Source organism: Carassius auratus, chromosome 4, assembly GCF_003368295.1.
Source record: "Carassius auratus strain Wakin chromosome 4, ASM336829v1, whole genome shotgun sequence".
NCBI lineage: Eukaryota > Metazoa > Chordata > Actinopteri > Cypriniformes > Cyprinidae > Carassius > Carassius auratus.
Window position 1 is genome coordinate 7,834,044 of NC_039246.1, and position 24,450 is coordinate 7,858,493.

Consider the following 24,450-nt stretch of genomic DNA (forward strand, 5'->3'; position numbering starts at 1 on the left):
TCACAAAAATTAGAGCACACACACACACACACACACACAAGCACACACATACACACCAAAGACTGCCATCTGGTGGAAGATAAGATGGATGTTCACTACATTAGGAAGGACTGAATAAAAATAAGTGAATAAAGACACTACTATATATATATATATATGGTGTCTGAGAGGACTGTGTAGCACATAAACTTCCTATTGTGATACAGTAATGGGAATGAATCAGTGCACTAGATAATCCAATACTCACCAAAATGCCCGACACTCAAAGTAGTGCACATATTTGGCCATTCAGAAAGTGTAATGTATTCTGACAATATAAAATATTATTTTCAAGCAACAAATTATTTGAATCAAATTAATTATTTCTCCTTATATTTTTATTTTATTTGGTGTCTTTGATTTCACAGAGCAGGATTGGGGAATGTACAAAAACAAAATATCAATTGTATTTTAGTTTATTTTATTATTTTTATTTTTGTTACATGCTATTGATGTCAAATCATTACTAATTACTGTACATTAGTAATGACAAAATGATACTATAAAAAAAGAAGAAAAAAAACAGAAGCATTATAGAAATAAAAAAATATAAATAAATGAATAAAATGACAAAACAAGCACCACACCATAAAACAGAGCAATAAATATTCAGAGCTAATTTACTCTTTACACAATCATCTTGCAAAGCTGATTATTTGGTTCATTACTAATTTGTTTGATGATGTACACTAAAGATAATCACAAATATTAAAATAAATAAGGATTATTTCTATTCTTGCTGCTCTAAACTAAACTGCTAGTGAAATAATTTCAAATGGTCTAGAAATTAGATTTATTTGGTGGCTCTCTTTCTGAAAAAGCGGCTATTAATAGAAATAACATGATTAACAACAAACCTATTCCTTTTTTATGTTAAAACATGCACAGAAATCATCTCAATCATACATCAATCTGTGTAAAATCAAGTCAACTTCCAACCCAATAGCATCACACTTCTATCTCTATTAGTTCTTCTAGTTGCTGTAGTTCTGCCTTACTACTAGCTTATTTAGTTCTTCTGTCTCTTCTTCGTCTTCTGGATCTTCTTGCCCTGTGTTAAGATACTTCCGAACAGCTTCAGCTGCCTTAAAAACTTGACCTGCACCTGGTCCCTCAAAAGGTTTTGCCTCCACTATCCTCTGAGCTTCTTCGTCTGATTTCAACAGACCCATTAACAATGAGATATACGACCTATTTGCCTTACGTTTGTCTGTTTCATATGCTTCTCCATATATTTCCTTTTTATAATTCTTAGTAACTTCAAGCTCTCTGTGTGTATAAGCACTAATTGCCCAAGTCCATGGTTTGGTGTGACTATGTTTTAGTGCTGAATCACGTGTAATAATTGGGTTTTTGTCTGCAAACACAGCAGAGAAACCCCGGCGCCGTTTTACTTGTCTTATCAAAACAGAAGATTCCATGTTCATTTCTCTAGATTTTGTATTAGTGAAACGCTCAGGAAGAGTGTCATGTCCATCGGGGAGAAGCACACAGAAGTTGGGCTCTGGGTAATAAGTGCCCAGAGGAAAGTGCTTAGCTGTTATTATGCGCACGTCTCGATCATGTTCACTCTCCTTTCTGAACTTACTGTCTTTAGAGAACAGAAAACCAGTTGACATCAGTGTTGGATTTTTGTGCTCTATGATTATATCTATGTAAGAACTCAACACTTCATTAAAATCAACTGTGTCTGCATCAAAAAAGCAGAAATAGATTGGAACTTCAGGGTAGTTCTCCCTAAAGTTTCTTACTAATTCCATGGTGTGCTCTGATCGTTTATTTTTTTCTCTTATTAGTCGATATGGAATACTGTACTTTTCTGGCCATTTAAAGCCCCATTTTCTAAAAGTGATTTCACTTTTAAAAATTTTTCTCAATTCAGTTCTTGTAATTTCTTCATCGGATTCTTTTCCATTAAGGCCAAAAATGTATGGAAGCATATGGGTAGCATTATTCAATTTGGGATGTAATATGCAAAATGACAATGCAATATGTAAAATGGCAATGCATTTCTGTATTTACATTTACATTTTCCAATACATTTGTGCAACGTTTGGTGCAAAATGAAAATGAAAATTAAATTACATAATTTTCATTTGCCATTTACTACACCAGTTTTAATATGTAAAATGAATATTAATTTTAACGCTTTATAAGTTGCAAAATTAAAATGAAAATGTATTACAGAAATGATTAGATATGTCTAACATGTTAAAGCAAAAACTGTGGCAAAATGATCATTTAAATGCTATTTTTCTTAATTGCATTAACACTCACAGTCAAGACACCTACGATTACATTTTCATTCAGTGTCACGCAATGAATGTAGCAAAACGTCTCCGGTTACTATCGTAACCTCGGTTCCCTGAGAGGCGGGAACGAGACATTACGTCAGCTAAGACGTATATGGGAACTTCTCCCTTCTCCACTTTTGCTGAAATCTTATTGGCTCACGCCAGCTGGGGACAGCTGGCCAATTGACGCGAAGCATGCAAATACTGACAGGTTCGCGGGCAGTATAAATTGCATGGGCGCGAAAATTACGTCAGAATCACGACTGAACTCTAGCACAGCTGATCAAACAGCGATCACGGCGGCTAACGTAATGTCTCGTTCCCGCCTCTCAGGGAACCGAGGTTACGATAGTAACCGGAGACGTTCCCTCTCGAGGCGGTAACTCAACATTACGTCAGCTAAGACGTATATGGGAACTGTATAAAATCCCGCCGTGAGAGAAGTGAAGATAAGCCCTGAACGGAGTCAATCACCTCCACACATAAGCAGTACAGCTCCAGCCAATGGCCGTGTCGCTAAGAGTGCTCGCACGTAATAGGCGGAACTAGACCAATGAGACATCTGCTCCGACCCTAACGAAATTTGCATATCTTATGCAATTAAACGTGAAGCCTGCACTAAACAGGGCAGACATAGCACATAAGCACTCAAGCATTAGAGTTAAATACAGAGTCGACAGCTTTGCGGTGACAACTGCATAAACCGTAAAACCATAACACAGAGTTAGCAACCATGGTAACTACTGTAAAGCTGGTTACAATAATGAATAAACTTAACTCACCGAAAGTACATGTGACGCTACAGAGGGTACATCCAGCTTGTAAAACCTGGCGCATGTGTTCTGGGAAGACCAGCCAGCAGCAAGACATAAATCCTGGATAGACATACCTCTAGCCCAGGCCCAGGAGGAAGATATAGCCCTCACAGAATGAGCTTTGATGTTGAGGGGACAATCCTTCCCTTGGCATTTGTAGGCCAATGCGATAGCATCCACTATCCAGTGAGAAAGTCTCTGTTTTGAAACAGCACGTCCCTTATTACATCCACCAAAGCACACGAACAGCTGGTCCGACTGACGAAAGGCGGCCGAGCGGTCCATATACATCCGCAGAGCCCTAACAGGGCAAACAGCGCTCTGAGCAACAGCATCGTGCGAGGCTGACGGCTCAGCAGATAAGGCGGGCAGTGAAACAACCTGTGCTCTAAAAGGTGTATTGAGAGACTTCGGAACGTAACCTGGTCTCGGCCGGAGAGTGACATTACAGTCGCCAGGTCCGAAACAGATGCAATCGTCGTTCACCGAAAATGCATGTAGGTCTCCAATGCGCTTCGACGAGGCGAGAGCAAGAAGCAAGGCAGTCTTCAGGGAAAGCTCCTTAACCTCAATAGAAGCTAAAGGCTCGAACGGCGGTAGAGCTAGAGCCCTCAAAACTAGAGCTAAATCCCACGGCGGCACGGAGGGTGGCCGTGAAGGACACAATCTCCTCGCTCCCCTGAGAAAACTGATTACCAGGCCATGCTTACCGATCGATTGCCCGTCAATCGGGGAACGAAAAGCGGCAATAGCGGCCACATACACCTTAAGCGTGGACGGCAAACTCCCGCAGTCCATTCTGTGCTGTAGAAAGCGTAAAACATCCGACACGGAACAGGTCCCCGGGTCGATTTGGATGTTCTCACACCATTTTTTGAAAACTCCCCACTTCAGAGCGTAGAGGCGTCTCGTAGATGGAGCGCGAGCCTCCGTAAGCGTACTCAACACCCGTGAGTGCAGGGCGTCCCGCTCGCTTAAGGTCCCCGCAGCGGCCACACATGAAGGTTCCACAGCTCGGGGCTGGGGTGCCATATCGTGCCGTTCGCTTGAGACAGCAGGTCCTTCCTGAGGGGGATTTGCCATGGGGGAGCTATCACTAACTCTCTCAGATCCGCGAACCAGGGCTGATTCGGCCAGTTCGGGGCCACGAGTATAACTGACGCTCTCTCCTCCCTGATTTTGCATAAAACCACAGGCAGAATCTTCACCGGAGGAAACGCGTAAAGCCTGGCCTCCGGCCAACGCGATGTCAGAGCATCTCCCGGTAGAGGGGAGTGAGATAGCGAGAAAAACGTCTGACAGTGCGTGTTCTCGCTTGTGGCGAATAAATCCACTTCCGCCCTGCCGAATCGATCCCAAATCATTCGAACTGATCCTGGGTGAAGCCTCCACTCTCCTTGAGGAATCCCGTTCCTCGAAAGCATGTCTGCTCCGCGGTTCAGGATACCGGGGATGTGCGCCGCTCTTATGGAGAGAAAGTGTAGGTCCGCCCACAACAAGAGACTCGCTGCTCGATTGAATAGAGCTCTGGACCGCACGCCACCCTGGCGATTTATGTACGAGACCACAGACGTGTTGTCGGTTCGAATCAGTACATGTCGCCGCTCCAGCTTCGACCGAAAAACTTGCAGGGCGAGGAAAACCGCTTCCAATTCTAAGCGGTTTATGTGCCACGTCCTCTGTGACTCCGACCACAGGCCTGAGGCAGGTACGCCCAGGCACACTGCTCCCCAGCCAGAAGTTGACGCGTCCGTCGAGACCACGGTGCGCTGAGTCACTAAACCCAAAGGAACTCCTGCGCTGAACATATCTGTGCTGTTCCACGGTCTCAGAGTGCTGACGCAACTGTGAGTGACCGTAATTCGTTTGCGTCTCGAAGACCACGCCCTCGGCGGAACTCGAGCTTTTAGCCAAAGCTGTAGTGGTCGCATATGTAACAGACCCAGATGGCACACTGAAGAAGCCGCCGCCATCAGTCCCAGAAGCCTCTGAAAATCCCTCAGTGAAACCGACCTGCCCGGTCTGAAACGGCGCAGAGTCGATGAAATTGTCTCCATGCGCTCCCGAGAAAGATGGGCTCGCATCGCCATCGAGTCCAAACATACTCCCAGATACGTTATAGTCCGACTCGGTAAAAGCACGCTCTTCTGCATATTTACACGCAGTCCCAGCGTATCCAAATGGCGGAGCAGCGTTTCCACGTGACTGATTAGCACATCTCTTGAGTGGGCCAAAATCAGCCAGTCGTCCAGATAATTCAAGATGCGCATTCCGCTCGATCTGAGGGGAGAAAGCGCTGCGTCCACACACTTTGAAAACGTGCGGGGAGCCAGGGCCAGGCCAAACGGAAGCACCGAATACTGATAAGCCGTGCCTTCGAAAGCAAACCTGAGGAAGCGTCTGTGGTGCGTCGCTATTTGAATATGAAAGTACGCATCTTTTAGATCCACTGAGGCGAACCAGTCCCCGGGTCGTACCTGCATCAAGATCTGTTTTAGTGTTGTCATCCTGAATGCGCGTTTGTGAAGTGCTCGGTTGATGGGTCTCAGATCCAGAATAGGACGGAGTCCTCCACCCTTCTTTGGCACCACGAAGTAGCGGCTGTAAAAACCGCTTTTCTGCTCGCTTGGAGGGACACGCTCTATCGCTCCTTTCTCGAGCAGACTGAAAACTTCCTGTCTCAGAATTGAAAAGTTTTGGGGCAAAGTCAGTGACGGGACCACGCCGTTGAATCGGGGAGGTCTGCGTTTGAACTGAAGAGAATATCCTTGCTGAATAATTCCCAGTACCCACGGTGAAATGCCTGGGATAGCCTTCCACGCGTCCAGAAAATGACACAGCGGACGCGTTAGCTCTAAGGCTACTGTAGCCACTGAAGGCTTGTTTTGACCGGGGCCCCGCCCCCGCGAGGTTAGAAGCACCGGCTGGGGGGCGGCCCGTGGCGGGCATTGTGTGCTGTTGGCACTCTCGCGCCCTCGAGAGGCCATTATAATCATTGCTTGTGACTCTGCACTGTCCTGAGACAGGGCGAGCGACGCAGTGTTGGGTGCACTTTGACCTGGGCCCCGCCCCCGCGAGGTTAGAAGCACTGGCTGGGGGGCGGCCCGTGGCGGGCATTGTGTGCTGTTGGCACTCTCGCGCCCTCGAGAGGCCATTATAATCATTGCTTGTGACTCTGCACTGTCCTGAGACAGGGCGAGTGACACAGTGTTGGGTGCGCGAGGAAGAGAAAGCTCTCTTTGTGAAGAGATACATGTTTTTATTGTGGAATTCACACAAACAGCATTTAAACACACATTTAGCTTGTCGCCCAAAGGAACCCGGGGGACACGAAGCTCTTGAACACGGCGCTTGGGGGTGGGGCCACCAGCGCGCTCTCTCTTCCTCTTGAGCGGCACGTCAGGAGGATGGCTTTGCAGCCGAGGATGATGCGCTGGCTCTCTCGCGGCGCGGGCTCTTCTTCCCACTCCGATGCCTCTTCCCAGGCCCTGACCACTGCTTGTTTCGGCCGAAACGGGCGTTCGGCTCGGGGCGAGGCGTCACGGCGGGCTGTCCAGCCGGTCCTAGGGCCTGACGAGGCGCTGATGAAGAGCGGGACCTCGCGGATGAGGGCTGAAGTGAGCGACGAGGCATCACGTGGCTCATGGCTTTTGCGCGCTTCTGAGTCTCGGAGAAACGTTCCGTGACCGACTCCACGGCATCACCAAAGAGGCCGGAGGGAGTGACCGGAGCATTTAGAAGCGTCCTGCGATCCGCGTCCTTCAGGTCAGCTAGGGTTAACCATAGGTGCCTGTTAAGGACGACCATAAAACCCATGGAACGGCCGATGGCTTGAGCGGAGCGCTTGGTAGCCATCAGCGCGAGATCGGTTGCCGCGCGCAGATCCCTTATGACGTCAGTATCAACCGCGCCGTCATCGATGGACTGAAGAAGCTTCGCCTGGAACACCTGGAGTATAGCCATGGCGTGAAGGGCAGAAGCTGCCTCCCCTGCAGCAGCATAGGCTTTGTCCGCCTGGTGAGCTGTAAACCTGCACGGCTTGGAGGGCAGGCTGCGGTCGGAACCCAACGCTGAGGAAGACGGGCACAGGTGCGCGGCAACAGTCTCCTCGACGGGGGGCATGCGCACATACCCGTGGGCCTCCGCCCCGTCTACGTGTGCGAACATGGCTTGCGTGGCAGAGTGGGTGCGCGCCGATTGGGGTGCAGCCCACGACTTCACCACGTGCTCATGTACGTCTGGGAAGAACGGGGTGTTTCTCTTCGATGCGGCCTGGCGGCGGCTCGACTGGAGAAACCACGTGTCCAGCTTGCTCTTTACCGGCTCGTCAGGTGCGTTCCAGGAGAGGTCCAGCTCCGTGACGGCCTTGCCTAGGATCCTGATGAGCTCCTCCTGGAGGTCTGCAGGGCCCTCGTGGTCGGGGATGTCTGACTGAGTCGCCCAATCCTTCTCAGATGCAGAGAGAGACATGGAGTCGTCTGCCTCGCTAGCTCCGAAGGAGACGAAGTCTGCGACGGCCCGGGGGGGGCGGAAGCTATCGTCTGGGAAACTAACAGCGCCGATCTCGTCCTGGGGCGGGGGAGAGTGGGTCTCATCCCTGCTGTTGCCCGAGCCACTTCCCTCCTGGCTCTGAGGGCGCGCACTGGCAGCTCGGCACAGTGGGCGCACGTGTCATCCGAGAAAGCTGCCTCTGCGTGGGCGAGGCCCAGGCAGGAGACGCAGAACAGATGAGGGTCCTGCGGGTCGAGGGGACCCGCACAAATCTGGCAAGTAGCTGCCATCGGATGCGGAGAGGAACGGTAGTTATCCTCTGATGCAACTTCCACGATGGTAGATAAAAGACTTCAAGCGTGAAGATAACTTCATAGAGTGAAGAAAGAGATTCAGACGTAATTTTCGCGCCCATGCAATTTATACTGCCCGCGAACCTGTCAGTATTTGCATGCTTCGCGTCAATTGGCCAGCTGTCCCCAGCTGGCGTGAGCCAATAAGATTTCAGCAAAAGTGGAGAAGGGAGAAGTTCCCATATACGTCTTAGCTGACGTAATGTTGAGTTACCGCCTCGAGAGGGAACTCAATGTGCACATTGAAAATGCATTCCGAGCCGATCACCTGTCCCCGCCCTCGCGCCACGTCAATCATTGTGTGAACAAGGCGGGGCTTACAGAAGGTCAGAGACTCAAGTCTCAAGAAGAGGATTCAATCAAGTGAGACAACATGGACAAGACAGTTGGTCCGTGTATGTTTTGATCATTTCGGTTTATGGCTTCAATATTTCATTCGGACTTGTGGGCGGAGCTGAAACGCTGCTTTCATCTGATTGGTCGAATCGGAGCGGTTTTCATCTGACATAACTATTTGCACTGTATTTATCAGTGGGACAATATTCATACAATACTACAACCTAGAAATAATTTGCAGGTCTCAGCAGCACGAATTATGTGCCCAGCTACATCTGATTCAAATATTATGCTAATTAACAGTGAGCGTAGTTTCAGACATTTCAGTGCTTCACTCGCACTGACTCTTATTCTGCCTGAAACAATGACAAGACCGAGCTGAAGGCTGTCAGATGAAAACCGCTCCGATTCGACCAATCAGATGAAAGCAGCGTTTCAGCTCCGCCCACAAGTCCCAATGAAATATTGAAGCCATAAACTGAAATGATCAAAACATACACGGACCAACTGTCTTGTCCATGTTGTCTCACTTGATTGAATCCTCTTCTTGAGACTTGAGTCTCTGACCTTCTGTAAGCCCCGCCTTGTTCACACAATGATTGACGTGGCGCGAGGGCGGGGACACGTGATCGGCTCGGAATGCATTTTCAATGTGCACATTGAGTTTTGCTACATTCATTGCGTGACACCGAATGAAAATGCAATCGTAAGTGTCTTGACTGTGAGTGTTAATGCAATTAAGAAAAATAGCATTTAAATGATCATTTTGCCACAGTTTTTGCTTTAACATGTTAAACATATCTAATCATTTCTGTAATACATTTTCATTTTAATTTTGCAACTTATAAAGCGTTAAAATTAATATTCATTTTAATTTTTAAAACTGGTGTAGGAAATGGCAAATGAAAATTATGTAATTTAATTTTCATTTTCATTTTGCACCAAACGTTGCACAAATGTATTGGAAAATGTAAATGTAAATACAGAAATGCATTGCCATTTTACATATTGCATTGTCATTTTGCATATTACATCCCAAATTGAATAATGCTACCCATACGCTTCCATAAATAATGACAGCAATGTCCTCATAACGGAATCTGTCCTCTTCTCTGAAAGCTTGAGTTTTCAGAAGGTCAAGAAACATCCCACAATGTGATTTAGGATTTTTGCTCATTTTACGGGTCACTCCCACAGGAACATTGATCAAAAATTTGACTCTGATATCTTTTCTGTCAGATGAGTCCTAGAAAGAGATAAAAAGATTGCTCAAACTTTATTCAACTATAATCCCTGATCCCCATCCAACATATTAAAACACTTAATATCTGTATAAAAATAATTAAAATAATAATCTAGGTTGATTTTGATGTTTATACATTTTCTTTTAGTCAATCAACTATCAATCAGCATCACCTTGTGTGAATAAATTCTGCAAAAGTATTATTCATTAAATAAATATTACATTAATGTTAACTAGAAGAAGCTTACTCTAAGTAATGTAGGGTTGGGGTGATATCATTTGTGAGTAAACAATGGCAGAATTAAATTTATAAGTGAACTGTTAATGTAATTTACTAGAAAAATTTATAGGCATCATCTACCATAGAGTATGCATTGCTCTACCATTACCTTAATGCTGATTTTACTGAACTTAGTTCCAAGCTGGTCGAGGCTGAGATTTTAATTTTTCTTCTCCCCATTATCCATCCTAGATTGTTTCTTGATGTTGTTAGACATTGACATTTTAGTCTTAGAGAAGTCTGGAAATTTTAGAAATATGTATTAGGTTTAAAAACATATTTCAGAAATTCTCAAATGATTAAACACCTTCAATATAAAAATTATATATGAATTATGATGTAGAAAACTATGATTTCTTTAAATTCATACTAGTAAGGAAAAAGACTAATGAGTGTTTTACTTACTTTATCCTCGTATGCAGGATCTCAGGTTACAGATGAAGCCAATCGGAAATGTTGGTGGGTTGAACACCCTGTTCTATTGGCAAGAGTTGGATCACTTCCTCCTCACTCACTCTTAACCTCAACATGGTCCCGGACACATCACTTATCCCTCCACATGTCATCTTTCAATGTAACCTACGCACACTTTCACCCTCCCAGCTTTCTGAAATGGTTTCATCTCCACTTCCTTTCCCTAAACTGTTTGCGTCTTTGGATGCTAACAGTGCTACTGATACTTTTTGCTCCACTCTTACATCTTGTTTAGACACTGTTTGCCCATTATCTTTCAGGCCAGCCCGTCACACCCCTTCTGCCCCTTGGTTATCTGATGTTCTACGCGAACACCATTCTAAGCTTAGAGCTGCTGAAAGGGTGTGGCGCAAATCCAAAAATACTACTGACCTTAATGTGTATCAGTCACTTTTATTTTCCTTCTCTGCTAATGTCTCCACTGCTAAAATGACATACTATCATAACAAAATTAACAATTCGTCAAACTCTTGCATGCTTTTTAAAACAATTTCATCACTTCTTTGTCCTCCTCCTCCCCTCCTGCTTCATCTCTAATAGCTGACAACTTTGCCACGTTTTTCATTAATAAAATTAAACACATTGGTGCACAATTTTCCACACCAATCAAGCTCATATCACCGGCAAACATACACTCATTTACATCCTTCTCTTCACTCTCTGAGGCAGAAGTCTCCAAACTAATCCTTTCTAATCACCCTACTACTTGCGCGCTTGATCCTATTCCATCTCATCTCCTTCAAGCCATTTCTCCTGCAGTTGTACCTGCACTCACTCACATCATCAACACTTCCCTCAACACTGGTGTTTTTCCCTCATCATTTAGACAGGCATGTATAACTCCACTACTTAAGAAACCCACCCTCAACCCATCTCTTTAAGAGAACAACAGACCAGTTTCCCTTCTTCCTTTCATTGCAAAAACACTTGAACGAACTGTGTTCAACCAAGTCTCTACATTTCTCACACACAACAATCTCCTTGACAGCAACCAATCTGGCTTCAGAAGTGGACATTCAACTGAGACGGCCTTGCTCTCAGTCGTTGAAGTGGCAAGAGCGGAATCCAAATCTTCAGTACTTATCCTGCTTGATCTGTCCCCTGCTTTTGACATGGTTAACCACCAGATCCTCCTATCAACCCTACTGGCAAAAGGCATCTCAGGAACTACACTTCAATGGTTTGAGTCTTACCTATCAGATAGGTCCTTCAAAGTGTCTTGGAGAGGTGAGGTGTCCAAGTCACAACATCTATCTACTGGGGTGCCTCAGGGCTCAGTTCTTGGACCACTTCTCTTCTCTGTCTACATGGCATCATTAGGTTCATTCAGAAACATGGCTTTTCATACCACTGCTATGCTGATGACACTCAACTCTACCTCTCATTCCATCCTGATGATCCGATGGTAGCTATTCAAATCTCAGCTTGTCTAACAGACATTTCTTGCTGGATGATGGACCATCGCCTTCAACTCAACCTTGCCAAGACAGAACTGCTTGTGATTCCAGCAAACCCATCTTTTCATCAACCATAACTCCTTCAAAAACAGCTAGAAGCCTTGGAGTTATGATTGATGATCAGCTGACTTTCTCAGACCTCATTGCTAAAACTGTCCGATCCTGCAGATTTGCTTTATTCAACATCAAGAAGATCAAGCCCTTTCTTTCGGAACATGCTGCACAACTCCTTGTTCAAGCTCTTGTTCTGTCCAGGCTGGACTATTGCAATGCCCTCTTGGCAGGTCTTCCAGCTAGTTCTATCAAAACTTTACAATTAATCCAGAACGTGGCAGCAAGATACATTTTTAATGAGCCAAAAAGAGTACATGTCACACCTCTGTTTATCAAATTGCACTGTCTTCCAATAGTTGCTCACATAAAATTCAAGATATTGATGTTTGTCTACAAAACTACCACTGGCTCTACACCCATTTACCTAAATTTTTTACTTCAGACTTATGTGCCCTCTAGAAGCTTGCATTCTGCAGGTGAACGTTGCTTGATTGTGCCATCCGAAAGAAGCACAGAGTCACTTTCATGGACTTTAATTAAATGTTCCCTCCTGGTGGAATGAACTCCCCAACTCAATCCGAGCAGCTGAGTCCTTAGCCATCTTCAATAATCGGCTTAAAACCCATCTTTTTCATCTTTATTTGACCCTCTAACTTTAACACTCACTATTCTAATTATATTCTTTAAAAAATCTAACTACCTTTCTAATCTTTTTGTATTCTATTTTCTTTTCACTTATTATGCAATTGTCTATGTGTGTGTAAAGACCTCTATCTGTTTTCTTTTTATTTATTATATTATTTAAAAGCCCATGCTATGTGTACTGTGTTAACCTAACTGAGACTTGTTATAGCACTTATATATCATTGCTCTTTTTGTTGTTTTTGATTGCTTCCACTGTCCTTATTTGTAAGTCGCTTTGAATAAAAGTGTCTGCTAAATGAATAAATGTAAATAAATGTAAGAGTTGTAACTATGGCAGCTGAGAAGGCCATTCTTTGTGTTCTTTTCGAAGAATTTTCGGAGCCTGATGAAATCATTATAAAAGTACAGATTTAATACATAGACTGTATAGATTTATTACTGCAAAATACACTCGATGTAACACTGCCCTTGCCATCTAGAATAAAAGAGAACTTCCCACTTGAGTGAAGGGATTTGTGGAAACTGTGATTTCTAATTATTGTGATCCAACATTTGCCTCGTACTTTTTTTTCGGATGAAAAGACAAACATTTCAGGTCAAGGATAATCCACTTCTTACCTTCGAGACATGATTAACATGATTTTTTATCATGTTATTTTGCCTTTCATGTAAATAAACATGCAAAAAATATACTTTTTCTTTTGAATTCATCTAGATGTTAATTACATTGTGCAAACTGTCTCTTTAATACCACATGGTTTATTTACATGTTGCTGCTGTTAGGGATGACATTTTTGACACACTCACCAAACAAAAAAAAATGAATCTCAAATCCCATTGCACACAGTTTCCAGGAAACATGTCATTCAACCTTGAAACCAGAGCAAAACATTGCATTCGAACATGCCCCTGATGTCTACCATAAAAAATACCAATTCAAAATGAAATATACAATTACTCAATAATGAACAAAAAGAACAAACAGCTTTAACAAATCTTTTACAGGAAGGCCCTGATAGGTGTCATATTCCTGTAAGTAGATGTGATCCGCTGAAAGTCAGCTGATGCAAGCTAGACTCACATAACCTGCCAGAACTAATGCTATACGCTTACTTTCTAACTGGTAAACCAGTTTTCATTTCTAAGAAGAATTTGCATGTCAGTTTTTACAATGTCTTCATCTGATTCTTTTCCATTAAAGCAAAAACCGACAGTAATATCCTCATAACAGAACCTGTCCTCTAAGTGACGTGACATTCATTGGTGAAACTTTTTTTGCTTTGCAAAACTTTTTGCCCAAGGGCTCATCTTCATCTGCCTCGAGTCGCCCCAAGCCAGTGTTGACTCAGCACCCTAGTAAAACTAAGCGCTACCCCCTTCCGAAGCGGCAAGGAACCCGGCACAAGATACACACATAACATACTAATATGCTTCTAATATCCATATCCGTTAAATTATTTTTAGGCTGCATTAATTAGGTAAACCGGAACCGGGAACACTTCCCATAACACCATCTGTACTTGCTACATCATTAGAAGAATGGCATCTACACTAATATTAGTCTGTTTCTCTCTTATTCTGAGGTCACCGTAGCCACCAGATCCAGTCTGTGTCCAGATCAGAGGGTCACTGCAGTCACCCGGATCCAGTACGTATCCAGACCAGATGGTGGATCAGCACCTAGAAAGGACCTCTACAGCCCTGAAAGACAGCGGAGACCAGGACATCTAGAGCCCCAGATACAGATCCCCTGTAAAGTTTTGGTTCGATAATGGAGTTTTGGTTCCTTGAAAGTCAGCTGATGCAAGCTAGACTCACATAACCTGCCAGAACTAATGCCATAAGCTTACGTTCTAACTTGTTCGACTCCCATCAAACGCAAATATGTGAACTAGGCCTGCATGTCCAGTTTTCATTTCTAAGAAGAATTTGCATGTCAGTTTTTACAATGTTTTCATCTGATTCTTTTCCATTAAAGCAAAAACCGACAGCAATGTCCTCATCACATATATATTCAGTTTTTAAAAAATCTTTTTCTCAGACATTCTCAAATGAATAAACACCTTCAATATCAAATATCATATGAATTATGAAGAAGAAAACTATATTTTTTTTTACAATTCATATTGGTAGGGGGAAAAAAAGAAATGATGAGTGTTTTAATTACTTTATCCTCATTTGCTGGGTCTCAGGTTACAGAGGAAGCAAGCAGATGCTCCTCCTCTAACGTGTGTTATGTCACAAATACTAGCATTCCATCATTAAATATCATTATTTAGAAGTACATGTCTGAGAATAATTACATATAATATAAAGCAGTGATCCTCAAATCTGGCTCGCGAGATCCAGTTTCCTGCAGAGTTTAGCTCCGACTCTAATTAAACACACCTGCCTGTGATTTTCTAATGATCCTGAAGACATTGATTAGCAAATTCATGCGTGTTTGATTAGGGTTAGAGCTAAACTTCGCAGGAAAGTGGATCTCGCGAGCCAGATTTGAGGATCACTGATATAAAGCAATGAATAATTTATTATATTTTAAATAAACCTACCCATGAGTGATTAAAACACAGTCAAAGTTATTGTGAATTGTCATATGGGCTATCAACCAGCAGAAACTGCTTCAGTGCTAGCTTTCCCTCATGGTTACGTGGAAGTAAAACATCTCTGTGTTTTCAAGACACAGGACTGGATCTCTCTTCTCTCAAATTGTCATTAATTCAAACAATATTATCATTTTATTAATGCATCATTACAGGCTTAACTAAACCAGAAACCCGTTATGGAGATAATGAATGTATTTAGACATGTTTATGTATCAAAATGACTTTAATATACCAACAAAAAAAGAAGGAGAGGAAAGACAAATAAGATTTTGAAAAACACAGACATAAATCACAATTAACATTCAAATTGTGAAACCTGATGTCTACCATAAAAACTGATAACAACTATGAAAAAACAAATCAAACAGAAAAATATAATTTTACACAAAAATGAACACCATGAACAACAGCCACTGTAACAATTAAATGAATTTAAACAGCATTTAATAAACAAACACATAAAGCTTTTACTTAATATTAGGCAAAATCACAACAAAAATGAATTCTGATTAGGTTGGTCAGAGGAATGGGAATATGTTTTATAGCACACAAAGTAAACTAAAACAAAATCCTGCTCATACATTTACACATTACGTAATATCACCAGTGGATTAAAACAAACTAATTAACATAACAATAACAGCAAAACAAAGCTGCAGCATGGCTCAGCGGTATTTCAAAGCTGTGGGATCGTATTCTGAACTTTTTTTTTTTTTTTGGGGGGGTAAATAGTGAAAACATCACTCCTTTTGCTCTGCGTATAGATAATGTGAGAATAAGAATTGTGTCACCACATGAATCTTTGTGCTGCCGTACTGTCAGGCCACTGAAATGTTTTATAGATGAACATGTAAACTGTAGCTGCATTCACTGCGGTGAAGAGGCCGAACTCGACTAGCAGTCTGGGTAAAGACGGTACAGGGATGTGGACGCGATACAACAAATACGGAAGGATAAAGTATCGGAACTCCAGGAGTTTCTGCGGAACAGTGGCCGCCGCCAGACACGTTGCGAAACACAGGAACCAGAACAACGACTTGGACCTCAAAGTGTCTAGAAAGTTCCACGCTGCAAACACATATCCAGGGACTAACAGGAAACGGACAAGCTCGTGTCTCTGGAAAATCCTCTTCCATACATAAAATGGAAAGTGCCTGTTGTCGGCAAGCAGGTATTTGTGAACAAATGTGAATCTCCAGACCAAAAACAGGGAGAACGTCATCAGTGCGGCATAAATCAAGGGCTGCTTTCTCAAAGACTGCAGAAACCTGACTACCCTTTGGTAACTCAGCGAGGTAGGAAGAGAAAACAGGAGAGTGAATGACAGGAAATAGAAAATCTGAGGAAAGTTCAGACATGCTTCGTGACTGCTACGATCTCCAACCACAATTCCGTCGTTCAACGCGACGAAAACTGCAAAGACAACAGCTACAGCAATATATGGCCATGTCAACAAGACCACGGCTTTTATATTGGTGGGCGTTTTTAGGAATTCCAACAGGAAACGCATCACTCTCATTGCCCCATTGATGGTTAGAGGGACCTGAGAAGGGGATTTTTCGTCACGCTTCTTCGATTCAGTCCGCCAGCTCTCGTCCAGTTTTTGAGCCACCACGGTGCCAGCGCAGAACGCCACCCAGATGATGTTGGTCTGGCGGAAGAGGACGGCGCAGACGCCGAGAAGCGCCGCTGCTCTGTGGCTTCCATACAGCGCCATGAGATACATGAAGAGGGTGAAGAATGTGGAGCCTGCGTCAGTGTAATACAAGAACGTGAAAAAGTACAGCACTGGAAACGTGGACAGAGCCAGGGCAGAGAACATTCGACGAGCGGCAGAACGGGACTAGAGAGAGAGAGAGAGGGAAATATAACACCACAGTATTACACCTGACAGTTGATCTGAAGGTGTCACTCAACTCTAATACAAGGTTATACAATTGCTAAGTTGTTTTGGGTGGTTCCCAGGTGCCTTTTGTTGAAGCTCTACATTTTCAAGGCAACGCGATTTATACTTTTCACCTGGTGGACAACTAAAAAAAGTCCAAAAATACAATAGACTGCAACCCAACACAATGCTGAAGAACTATTTCATGTTTTAGCAACCACATAACAAATGTGCAAGCACCAGTCATAGCTTTTATGGTTAATGACAAAATTTGGTCACTGTGTATTTACTATGAAATTACTATTATATTTATTGAAAATCCTGTCCTGTATGCAATATATATATCTATATATATAGATAGATATAATGAATTAATCATAATATTTACAATATAATATTACAATATTGTTATTTAATGTAATATTAGTGTCAAATTGTATTTATTAATTTTGTTGCTTACATTCTTGGTAATTAATACATACTAAATTATGATGCGTATATATATGTTTATAATCAACTGTAACAACATCTTTTTTTTTTTACATAACTTTACATCTCAGCAACCAGCAACACTCAACAATTATGAGTTTTAAATGTGTAAATCTCAGTCACAGTTGCTTCAGATAATGGGCGAAAAACAGATTTACCATAAATATACATACAAAGTACAATAATGTGGGTGTGTGTGTGCAGATACACACATTGTTTTACTATGTTATATTTACAAAACATTTTTTTCCATGCCTACTAGTATGATAATAAGATTAAATAATAATACAATTGTTAGTTTTTCTTTGTTTTTGGCTTGCCTCCTAGCCACGGATCCCCTAAATAATAAATTATTATTATTACAAAGTGCCTTAAAATCAAGGAATTTGACTTTTTAATTATAAATGTAGTTAATTATTTTATTTTTCTAACGTTAAATTATATATTGTTATAAAACATCATTAAAATTACAAACAATATAAAAACTACACATTTTACACTTTGAACAGCCGGATTATTAAGAGCATTTTTCAATATTTTTTAAAAAGGCAATTAAATTAAGAGCCCATAATGGAAAAATCCCCAGTAAACTTAAAGAAAAATAAAACAAATCAGGCACCTTATCTTTCATGTGCAGTCTGCAGATGATCAGATAGATCATGTAGAGATTGCCACTATTAAAGAGCAGATTGATGAACCTGAGCATAGCAGTGGAGCAGACCACACTGCCCTTCAGATCCGCCAGCCACACCACAGGCCTGATCAGACCCACTGATGCCAGATACAACCCGGGAAGAGTGGTGATCATCGGATCCCACTGTGGAGAGGGGCACATGAGCATTAATGTCCAAAAACACTGAGAAACTCAAGCATCATTAACAGTCATACCTCCTGAAACTTCCCCTCACAGAACTTCTGGGCTTGAGGAACATGGAAGATCTCATCCATGTACGGGTCTCTCTGCTCCCGAGTGATTTTGGAGAACAGAAGGCAGGATACGAGAAAGTTAATGCTGCACAGAGCAGTGAAGATATAAACCTCAAATCTCTCCATCCTTATTCAAAGAAACACAAAAACTCTCGATCTTTGATAATATACACTTATGGAAATGAATGATATATGAGGATGAGTAAGATGGGATGCGAAACATTCCTTGTAATCGAGCTTCCTTCAGAGTGTCAAAAATGCGCACATGTATGCAAAATTCGCATTTTTAAGTTTAGGTTTTTGACAGATTACTGGTGCGTCACACACAAGCGTCCCGTGTCTAAATCGGGAGCATGAACAATCAGTTCCACCCCGATGTGGTTGTTAAAGACTAATAAAATAGTAAACAAATGTATAGTCACATTGAAATATGTACATCACCATACTATGATATGTCCCTTATAAAATTATTTATATAAAAAAAGCATAATGATTTCTTCTCTAGTAAACATGTAAAGATGTGCCTGGAACGTAAATCCGACCCTGCAATCTCAAAGCAACGGGATTTTAAATAAATACATTTTTTTTAATTAATTTACTAAATTTGTCATCTGTGAACTGACCCCGAAAAACGAATTAAAAATACACAAAAGGGTTTAAAAAACAATTATTATTATTATATAAGGCGATCATAGCTAGTCGACCAATCAGAAACGACTTCTGAGCCGATAGGTCCCGCCCATTTCAGACAACTGTCGCATACTAACCATTGCGCGAGTTATTTGTTTCTGTAGTTTTCATTTACTTTATAAACTAAATAAATAATTCACTTTATAAACCGTCTATATATTATTTAAATTATGGCTTTGTAATAAACGAAACATCACCAGCACAATTGCATCGACTGAAATTTGTAAAGTCGGAACCAGTATGATCGGAACATTCCCATCGGTGTCACATTATTATTGTTCCGTGTGTGGCCACACTGGGTACCGCATGCTGTCTAGATAACGTTCATGTTGCACTGAAGACTTTAAAGTATTAATTATGCATCTCACACAAGACTTAGAACTGTTTCCTGAATACACGGTGACTCAGCTGCTCTTCAAAGATGTAAAAAATGCGACGGAGTTGAGAAAAATGGCAGTGAATGGAGAAATAAAAGGCGCCTTGATCAATCCATCAATGGTAAGAGCACTTTATCAAATCATCTACAAACTCATTTAAGGCTATATAGCCTACCATATATACAGAAATTCCAAATCCCCTAATAAAAATTACCATGGTAATACCCTGCTTTGGATGGTCTCATGGCAATACCGTTTTGAACATGCAAATATATACACACAATAACTCGCCTGTCAAAAGGTTATAAATAATTAAGTTTTAAATGCTCAACAAAGCTGCATTTATATATTACCATAAACACAATAATATTATTAAGCATTAATGCAATTTACAATACCTATTTTTTTATTTTAATATATAATTTATTCCTGTGTTGGTAAAGCTGAATTGTGATATATTTATCATATGTTTCCTTTTGCCTATAAAGGTTGTGGACGCATTCCAGATCTTGGTGGCAGCAAATAAAGCAGTTCACCTTCATAAAAATGGAAAGATGAAAACCCGGAGTCTTTACTCGGAAATCATTTTTAATCTTTCACCCACAAACAATGTGAGTAATACTTTTACAGTACAGGAACACAGCTTCATTCTTCATTGGCTTACCGTTTTAAGGAAGTCTATTGTCTGGCAGATATCTGAAGCGTTCAAAAGGTTTGGGATCTCAGACAGTGACACTGCGGTTCACATTGTGTTGGTTCACAACAAAGACGAGACCCTCGACATTGATGACATCGTCTCAAAGGTGGACGGACAACAGGTTGCCGTTGATCGAGTGTCTGATTTCACTGATGTCGCGAAGATTAAAAAGGTATGACTTTTGGCACAGTACTCCTGTAGAACACTGTAGAGATCCTCGTTTACTGAATTTGATTGAAACATACATCTGTGTCTCTCATTACAGCTGTACAAAGTCGCACCACTGGAGGAAAAGTGTGGCAGTCTTTCGGACGCTGTTGTTTGCAGGATGGCCAATAAAGATGTCGCATAGCTAATCAATACGTCGATATATTTCTACTTTAAATAAACCCACACTGGATTTCTATGTGTCAGATCTACTCTAGTGGAACATGTGAAAAAATATTGTTTATATCACGCTTTTTTTATGAATAAAATAAAATAATAATAGGATCTTGTGATGTGTAGACAGTGTTTTTTTTTTTTTGTAGAGTTTTCAACTTTGATCAAATTTCCAAGGGGGAGATCATGAGATACATGTAAAAGTTGTCATAAAGGAAGTCCATGTGGATAAGTTGGTTATTTTTGGACATACAACTCTGATTTGATCACTTGCAATTAATAGTGCAGCAATATCCCATTTGCAGGCAGTCTGAACATAGCCATATCTAGCCAAGTCACTTTCCCTCTGGAAGGTTTGAATAATATATTATGGCACTTCACAGGCCATATATGCTTTAACTGAATAGAAACATGATTATTATCTAAATAAGCCTTTAACTTAATCAGGAAAGTTGCTAAGCTCATCTTTTTCAATGTTTCCTCCGCTGAGGATGACCACCACATTCTTGCCATTGGTATCTGGGATTCTGTCATTCGTGACGGCAGCGAAAGCTGCAGCGCCTGAAGGTTCAACCACGAGTCCAGCCCTATAAAGTGTGGAAACTGCTGATTTGATCTCCTCGTCGGTCACCAGCACAATGTTCTCCACATACTTCTGACACAGCTCATATGGCAAAGAACCTGAGGGTGAAGTTTCAAAAAGCCCAAATAATGTAAAGAACACTTGCGTTAAGTTTTATTCAAAGAAGAATCCATTCATACCTGCAAATGGTGGCGCTAGCCCTGAAGCAATGCTTTTGGCATCCATACCAACAGGCTTCTTCTCAATGAAGCTCTTGTACATTGTACACGCTGTTGAAAGGCAACAGGATTTAGGTGAACATGGCCGAGGAACAGTAGTGTCATTCAATTACTAAAGCAAGAAGCTGTGGTTTATAGTGAATTTATAACAGTTAAGAGGTGTTGTTAGGCATGACGCGAAGCGGAATAAAAACATTTTGTTATAGAACGGATCGTTCTGGTCCTTGATTCTGATTGGTTGAGCCGAGTTCGAAGCTGTTGTAAATCACACTACAAACATACACCTTTGTTTACTTCTGTGTGTTGCTCGGCAACCACTTTGTTGGAACCACAACTGATTCTGAGGAACTACATCGTTTGGTGGAAGAATACTGTTTTTATTAATATCATTCAACTTTATTTGCTCTGCTTTATTCTGTGAAAACTTACTACGTCTATGGATTAACCGCTTTACAAAGGCAACAAGCCCTGTGCAGCCGTGGTTTACAATGAATTTATAACAGCTAAGAGGGTTTTAGTGTTGCATTTTTATTATCTAGCACTGACAAAGATTAATGAATGTTGTAGGAAATATATTGCTCACTGACAAATAATGTACCAAATTAGTCCTTACTGTAAAAAAAAAAGATTCTGAATATTCACCTCCTTCTGGTTCCACTCCATAGATCTTTGTGTTGTCACAACCAGACAGTTTGATGGCAGCTGCCACACCAGCAAGTAACCCTCCTCCACCACAGCAAACAACCACAACATCTGGAGAGGGCACCACTTCCAGGATCTCAAAACCTAAGCTACCGTTCCAAAAGACACTGGCATGAGACAACAAATTACAATACAATCCATTATCATGCATCCACTGCCAAAAGAGATACTACTATGTACCTCTAAGGTACTAATATACATGCTTTGGGGGTTCAGAGCGTGTTGATGAGTCCATTTTGAAAAGAAATATTTCACCCAAAATTAAAATTCTATTTTTATTTACCAACTTGAATGTTATTCGAAGTTGTATGTTTTTGCAAGAAAATGTGTACTACATTTATGTAGCCTTTAAAGCGCTTTATGTTCTTTTAGAAGCTATGCAGTCACAAATCACTTTCATTAGCAAAATCATGTGAACATTCTTCAAAATATCTCCTGTTGTGTTCAGCTGAAGAAAAAAGAAGTCATGCAGGATTGGAATGACATCATGGTGAGTAAATAATGACAGGGTCTCCTTGCTTTGGGTGATCTATCCCAGACTTATACTTAAACCTGGCATGTCCAGTGATAAGATCCGGATCATCAAAGGAATGGAGGAAAGTCATGCTGTGCTCTCGAATACTTCGGTTAACAGCATCCATGAGACGAGGAGTCGGCGCTCTTTCAACCTCAACTCCCAAACTCTACAAACGGTTGGCACATTGTGTTAAAACACTCAATTATGACAAAAGTGTAACCGTATCAGCAGCATGAGAGTGTCATACTTGTATCAGAACGGATCTGGAGGTCGGGGCGGTTTCTGGCATCACCACTTTGCCTTTGGCTCCATAATGCTTACATGCATATGCAAAAGACTTTCCATAATTCCCAGCGGACATGGTCACAAAATAACCCCCTTTGAGTCTCCGAGCAAACTGGTTAGCTACACCTCTTATCTTAAAAGAACCTGGTGGCAGAGGCAAAGAAAACAAATCATTATATGCTCACACATTGCATAACCAGAGCAGACAGAATTAGCACAAACTGACCGGTCCTCTGCATGTTTTCCAGTTTGATGTGAATGTGGCAGGGGTTGTTGAGTGGAAGTGTGGTTTGGGACCATGGGATCATTGGTGTGTTGATCACATCCAGCGGACTGCATCGGACACTCACACATGCCTCTCTGAGCATCTCGAGAGTGATGCTGTCTGCTGAGACATCTACCATCGTTCTTGCCCAATCAGTGAAACCTGGTTAGATGTAAGTGAATAAATATTTATAGTATTTTTTAATATTTTATCATTAATTTATCATTTAAATATTTTATTATTTATAAAATAACTATTGTGCCTTGTTTTCATTTTTAGATGTGTTAACAACTAGTATTGATAGCTAATGCATTGAACATAGGAGAGCTTTAGATTGCTCTACCATATGTTCTTGCATGAGGTGGCAAAAAGGGAGAAAAACTAATAATAATAATAATAATAAACGACAACAGAGAAATAAACAAGCCCTAAATAAGATTCAAAATAGATTCAAAAACTAATGGTGCCAAATAATAGTTTGTTTCGGATTTTCCAACCATAAAAAATCCTTAGGTTTTGAGTTGCTTTGCATTCAGTTGCACTATACTACTGCTTTAACATACAATATTTCTGGATGATAGTATTATCGTAAAACCGAAAGCGCAATCCAAAAATAAAATGCTGGCTTTTAGAAAGATGCTTTTCTAAATTAAGCAAGTTCATTGACAGCAGATCATTACATGGATCAGTAAAAGTAATCCATCAGTACACGGGTTCACTATGAACATTCACGTCACTATAATGACGACACGCCCGCAGCAGCAGAACTGTACAAATGTTGGACATCCACAGTCCACAAACACAACACGATACAGTATTATATCAACCGATATCAACGTATCACGCACGCACACCTCCACAATTGTGATTGAATGATTCATCTTCTTCTGGTGTTAATGGCGGTTGGCAAACCAACTTAAATGATGCATTCCCGCCACCTACTGGATAGAAGTGTGGAGCGCATAATGATTGGAAGTTTGAGACGCTAAAATAAAAATACAAATAAAACTTTTTAAATAAATAACAAGGTTCCAAACGACACTTTATTTAATATCACTGTATTTTCTATATATCAGTCTTGTTTCTTTTAAGAAAATAATTAATTCATGAAATATTCTTGTTTTGTGCCATTTCCTAACAGAACCGGAAGTCACAAATGATTTATTCTGAACGATCTTAAAGCTTGAATTAGTTGAAATCTTGCTCCTTCATATGAATCACACATAATCTACTGATTCTATTCCAGATTCAGGATCTTTAGAGCCATCCGTGTATGTTTGCAATATGCTATAAGAAGTTTGTTCAATGTATATTGCTGCACTGATTTGTCAACATATTTCTTTCCTT

General features: G+C 41.4%; 4 protein-coding genes across 8 annotated transcripts; 1 reads left to right on the forward strand and 3 right to left on the reverse strand.

Moving 5' to 3' along the window:
• Nucleotides 1-448: 448 nt before the first annotated feature.
• Nucleotides 449-10,589, reverse strand: LOC113057834 (uncharacterized). The gene is made up of 4 exons (XM_026225374.1): nt 10,257-10,589; nt 9,961-10,091; nt 9,404-9,574; nt 449-1,967 (listed from the first exon to the last, which is right to left on the reverse strand). The coding sequence occupies exons 3-4, from the start codon at nt 9,503-9,505 to the stop codon at nt 1,014-1,016; spliced, it is 1,056 nt and encodes a 351-aa protein (XP_026081159.1). The 5' UTR covers nt 9,506-9,574; nt 9,961-10,091; nt 10,257-10,589; the 3' UTR covers nt 449-1,013.
• A 5,220-nt stretch (nt 10,590-15,809) lies between these two features.
• On the reverse strand, nt 15,810-18,702 carry LOC113057842 (putative Dol-P-Glc:Glc(2)Man(9)GlcNAc(2)-PP-Dol alpha-1,2-glucosyltransferase). The gene is made up of 3 exons (XM_026225382.1): nt 18,350-18,702; nt 18,081-18,278; nt 15,810-16,930 (listed from the first exon to the last, which is right to left on the reverse strand). The coding sequence occupies exons 1-3, from the start codon at nt 18,512-18,514 to the stop codon at nt 15,875-15,877; spliced, it is 1,419 nt and encodes a 472-aa protein (XP_026081167.1). The 5' UTR covers nt 18,515-18,702; the 3' UTR covers nt 15,810-15,874.
• Nucleotides 18,703-19,336: 634 nt separating this feature from the next.
• Nucleotides 19,337-20,644, forward strand: LOC113057870 (EKC/KEOPS complex subunit TPRKB). 2 transcript variants are annotated; one of them, XM_026225427.1, is made up of 4 exons: nt 19,337-19,576; nt 19,944-20,066; nt 20,133-20,324; nt 20,418-20,644. In XM_026225427.1, exons 1-4 carry the CDS (start codon nt 19,436-19,438, stop codon nt 20,502-20,504), a joined length of 543 nt encoding a protein of 180 aa, XP_026081212.1. In that variant the 5' UTR covers nt 19,337-19,435; the 3' UTR covers nt 20,505-20,644. The 2 variants fall into 2 exon arrangements, with proteins under 2 accessions (XP_026081212.1, XP_026081221.1); XM_026225436.1 differs by having other exon boundaries at nt 19,339-19,576; nt 20,148-20,324.
• A 144-nt stretch (nt 20,645-20,788) lies between these two features.
• Nucleotides 20,789-24,037, reverse strand: srr (serine racemase). Of its 4 annotated transcripts, none has more exons than XM_026225400.1 (7): nt 23,958-24,037; nt 23,065-23,281; nt 22,801-22,982; nt 22,589-22,719; nt 21,977-22,125; nt 21,296-21,385; nt 20,789-21,214 (listed from the first exon to the last, which is right to left on the reverse strand). In XM_026225400.1, exons 2-7 carry the CDS (start codon nt 23,240-23,242, stop codon nt 20,973-20,975), a joined length of 972 nt encoding a protein of 323 aa, XP_026081185.1. In that variant the 5' UTR covers nt 23,243-23,281; nt 23,958-24,037; the 3' UTR covers nt 20,789-20,972. The 4 variants fall into 4 exon arrangements, with proteins under 4 accessions (XP_026081185.1, XP_026081194.1, XP_026081200.1 ...); XM_026225409.1 differs by having other exon boundaries at nt 23,065-23,265; nt 23,958-24,003; XM_026225415.1 differs by lacking the exon at nt 23,958-24,037 and adding an exon at nt 23,784-23,943 and having other exon boundaries at nt 23,065-23,265.
• Nucleotides 24,038-24,450: the final 413 nt, after the last annotated feature.

Excerpts from the sequence above, each read along its gene's own strand:
- LOC113057842 (XM_026225382.1), bottom strand. The coding sequence starts at position 18,514 with ATGGAGAGATTTGAGGTTTATATCTTCACTGCTCTGTGCAGCATTAAC. Across the intron at positions 18,279-18,349 it reads GTGAGGGGAAGTTTCAGGAG|TGGGATCCGATGATCACCAC; the intron begins GTATGACTGTTA and ends CCCTCTCCACAG. Across the intron at positions 16,931-18,080 it reads GACTGCACATGAAAGATAAG|TCCCGTTCTGCCGCTCGTCG; the intron begins GTGCCTGATTTG and ends CTCTCTCTCTAG.
- srr (XM_026225400.1), bottom strand. The coding sequence starts at position 23,242 with ATGGTAGATGTCTCAGCAGACAGCATCACTCTCGAGATGCTCAGAGAG. Across the intron at positions 22,983-23,064 it reads GGAAAACATGCAGAGGACCG|GTTCTTTTAAGATAAGAGGT; the intron begins GTCAGTTTGTGC and ends CTCTGCCACCAG. Across the intron at positions 22,720-22,800 it reads CCAGATCCGTTCTGATACAA|AGTTTGGGAGTTGAGGTTGA; the intron begins GTATGACACTCT and ends AACCGTTTGTAG.
- LOC113057834 (XM_026225374.1), bottom strand. The coding sequence starts at position 9,505 with ATGAGCAAAAATCCTAAATCACATTGTGGGATGTTTCTTGACCTTCTG. Across the intron at positions 1,968-9,403 it reads GTTATGAGGACATTGCTGTC|ATTTTTGGCCTTAATGGAAA; the intron begins ATTATTTATGGA and ends ATGCTTCCATAC.
- LOC113057870 (XM_026225427.1), top strand. The coding sequence starts at position 19,436 with ATGCATCTCACACAAGACTTAGAACTGTTTCCTGAATACACGGTGACT. Across the intron at positions 19,577-19,943 it reads CCTTGATCAATCCATCAATG|GTTGTGGACGCATTCCAGAT; the intron begins GTAAGAGCACTT and ends TTGCCTATAAAG. Across the intron at positions 20,325-20,417 it reads ATGTCGCGAAGATTAAAAAG|CTGTACAAAGTCGCACCACT; the intron begins GTATGACTTTTG and ends CTCTCATTACAG.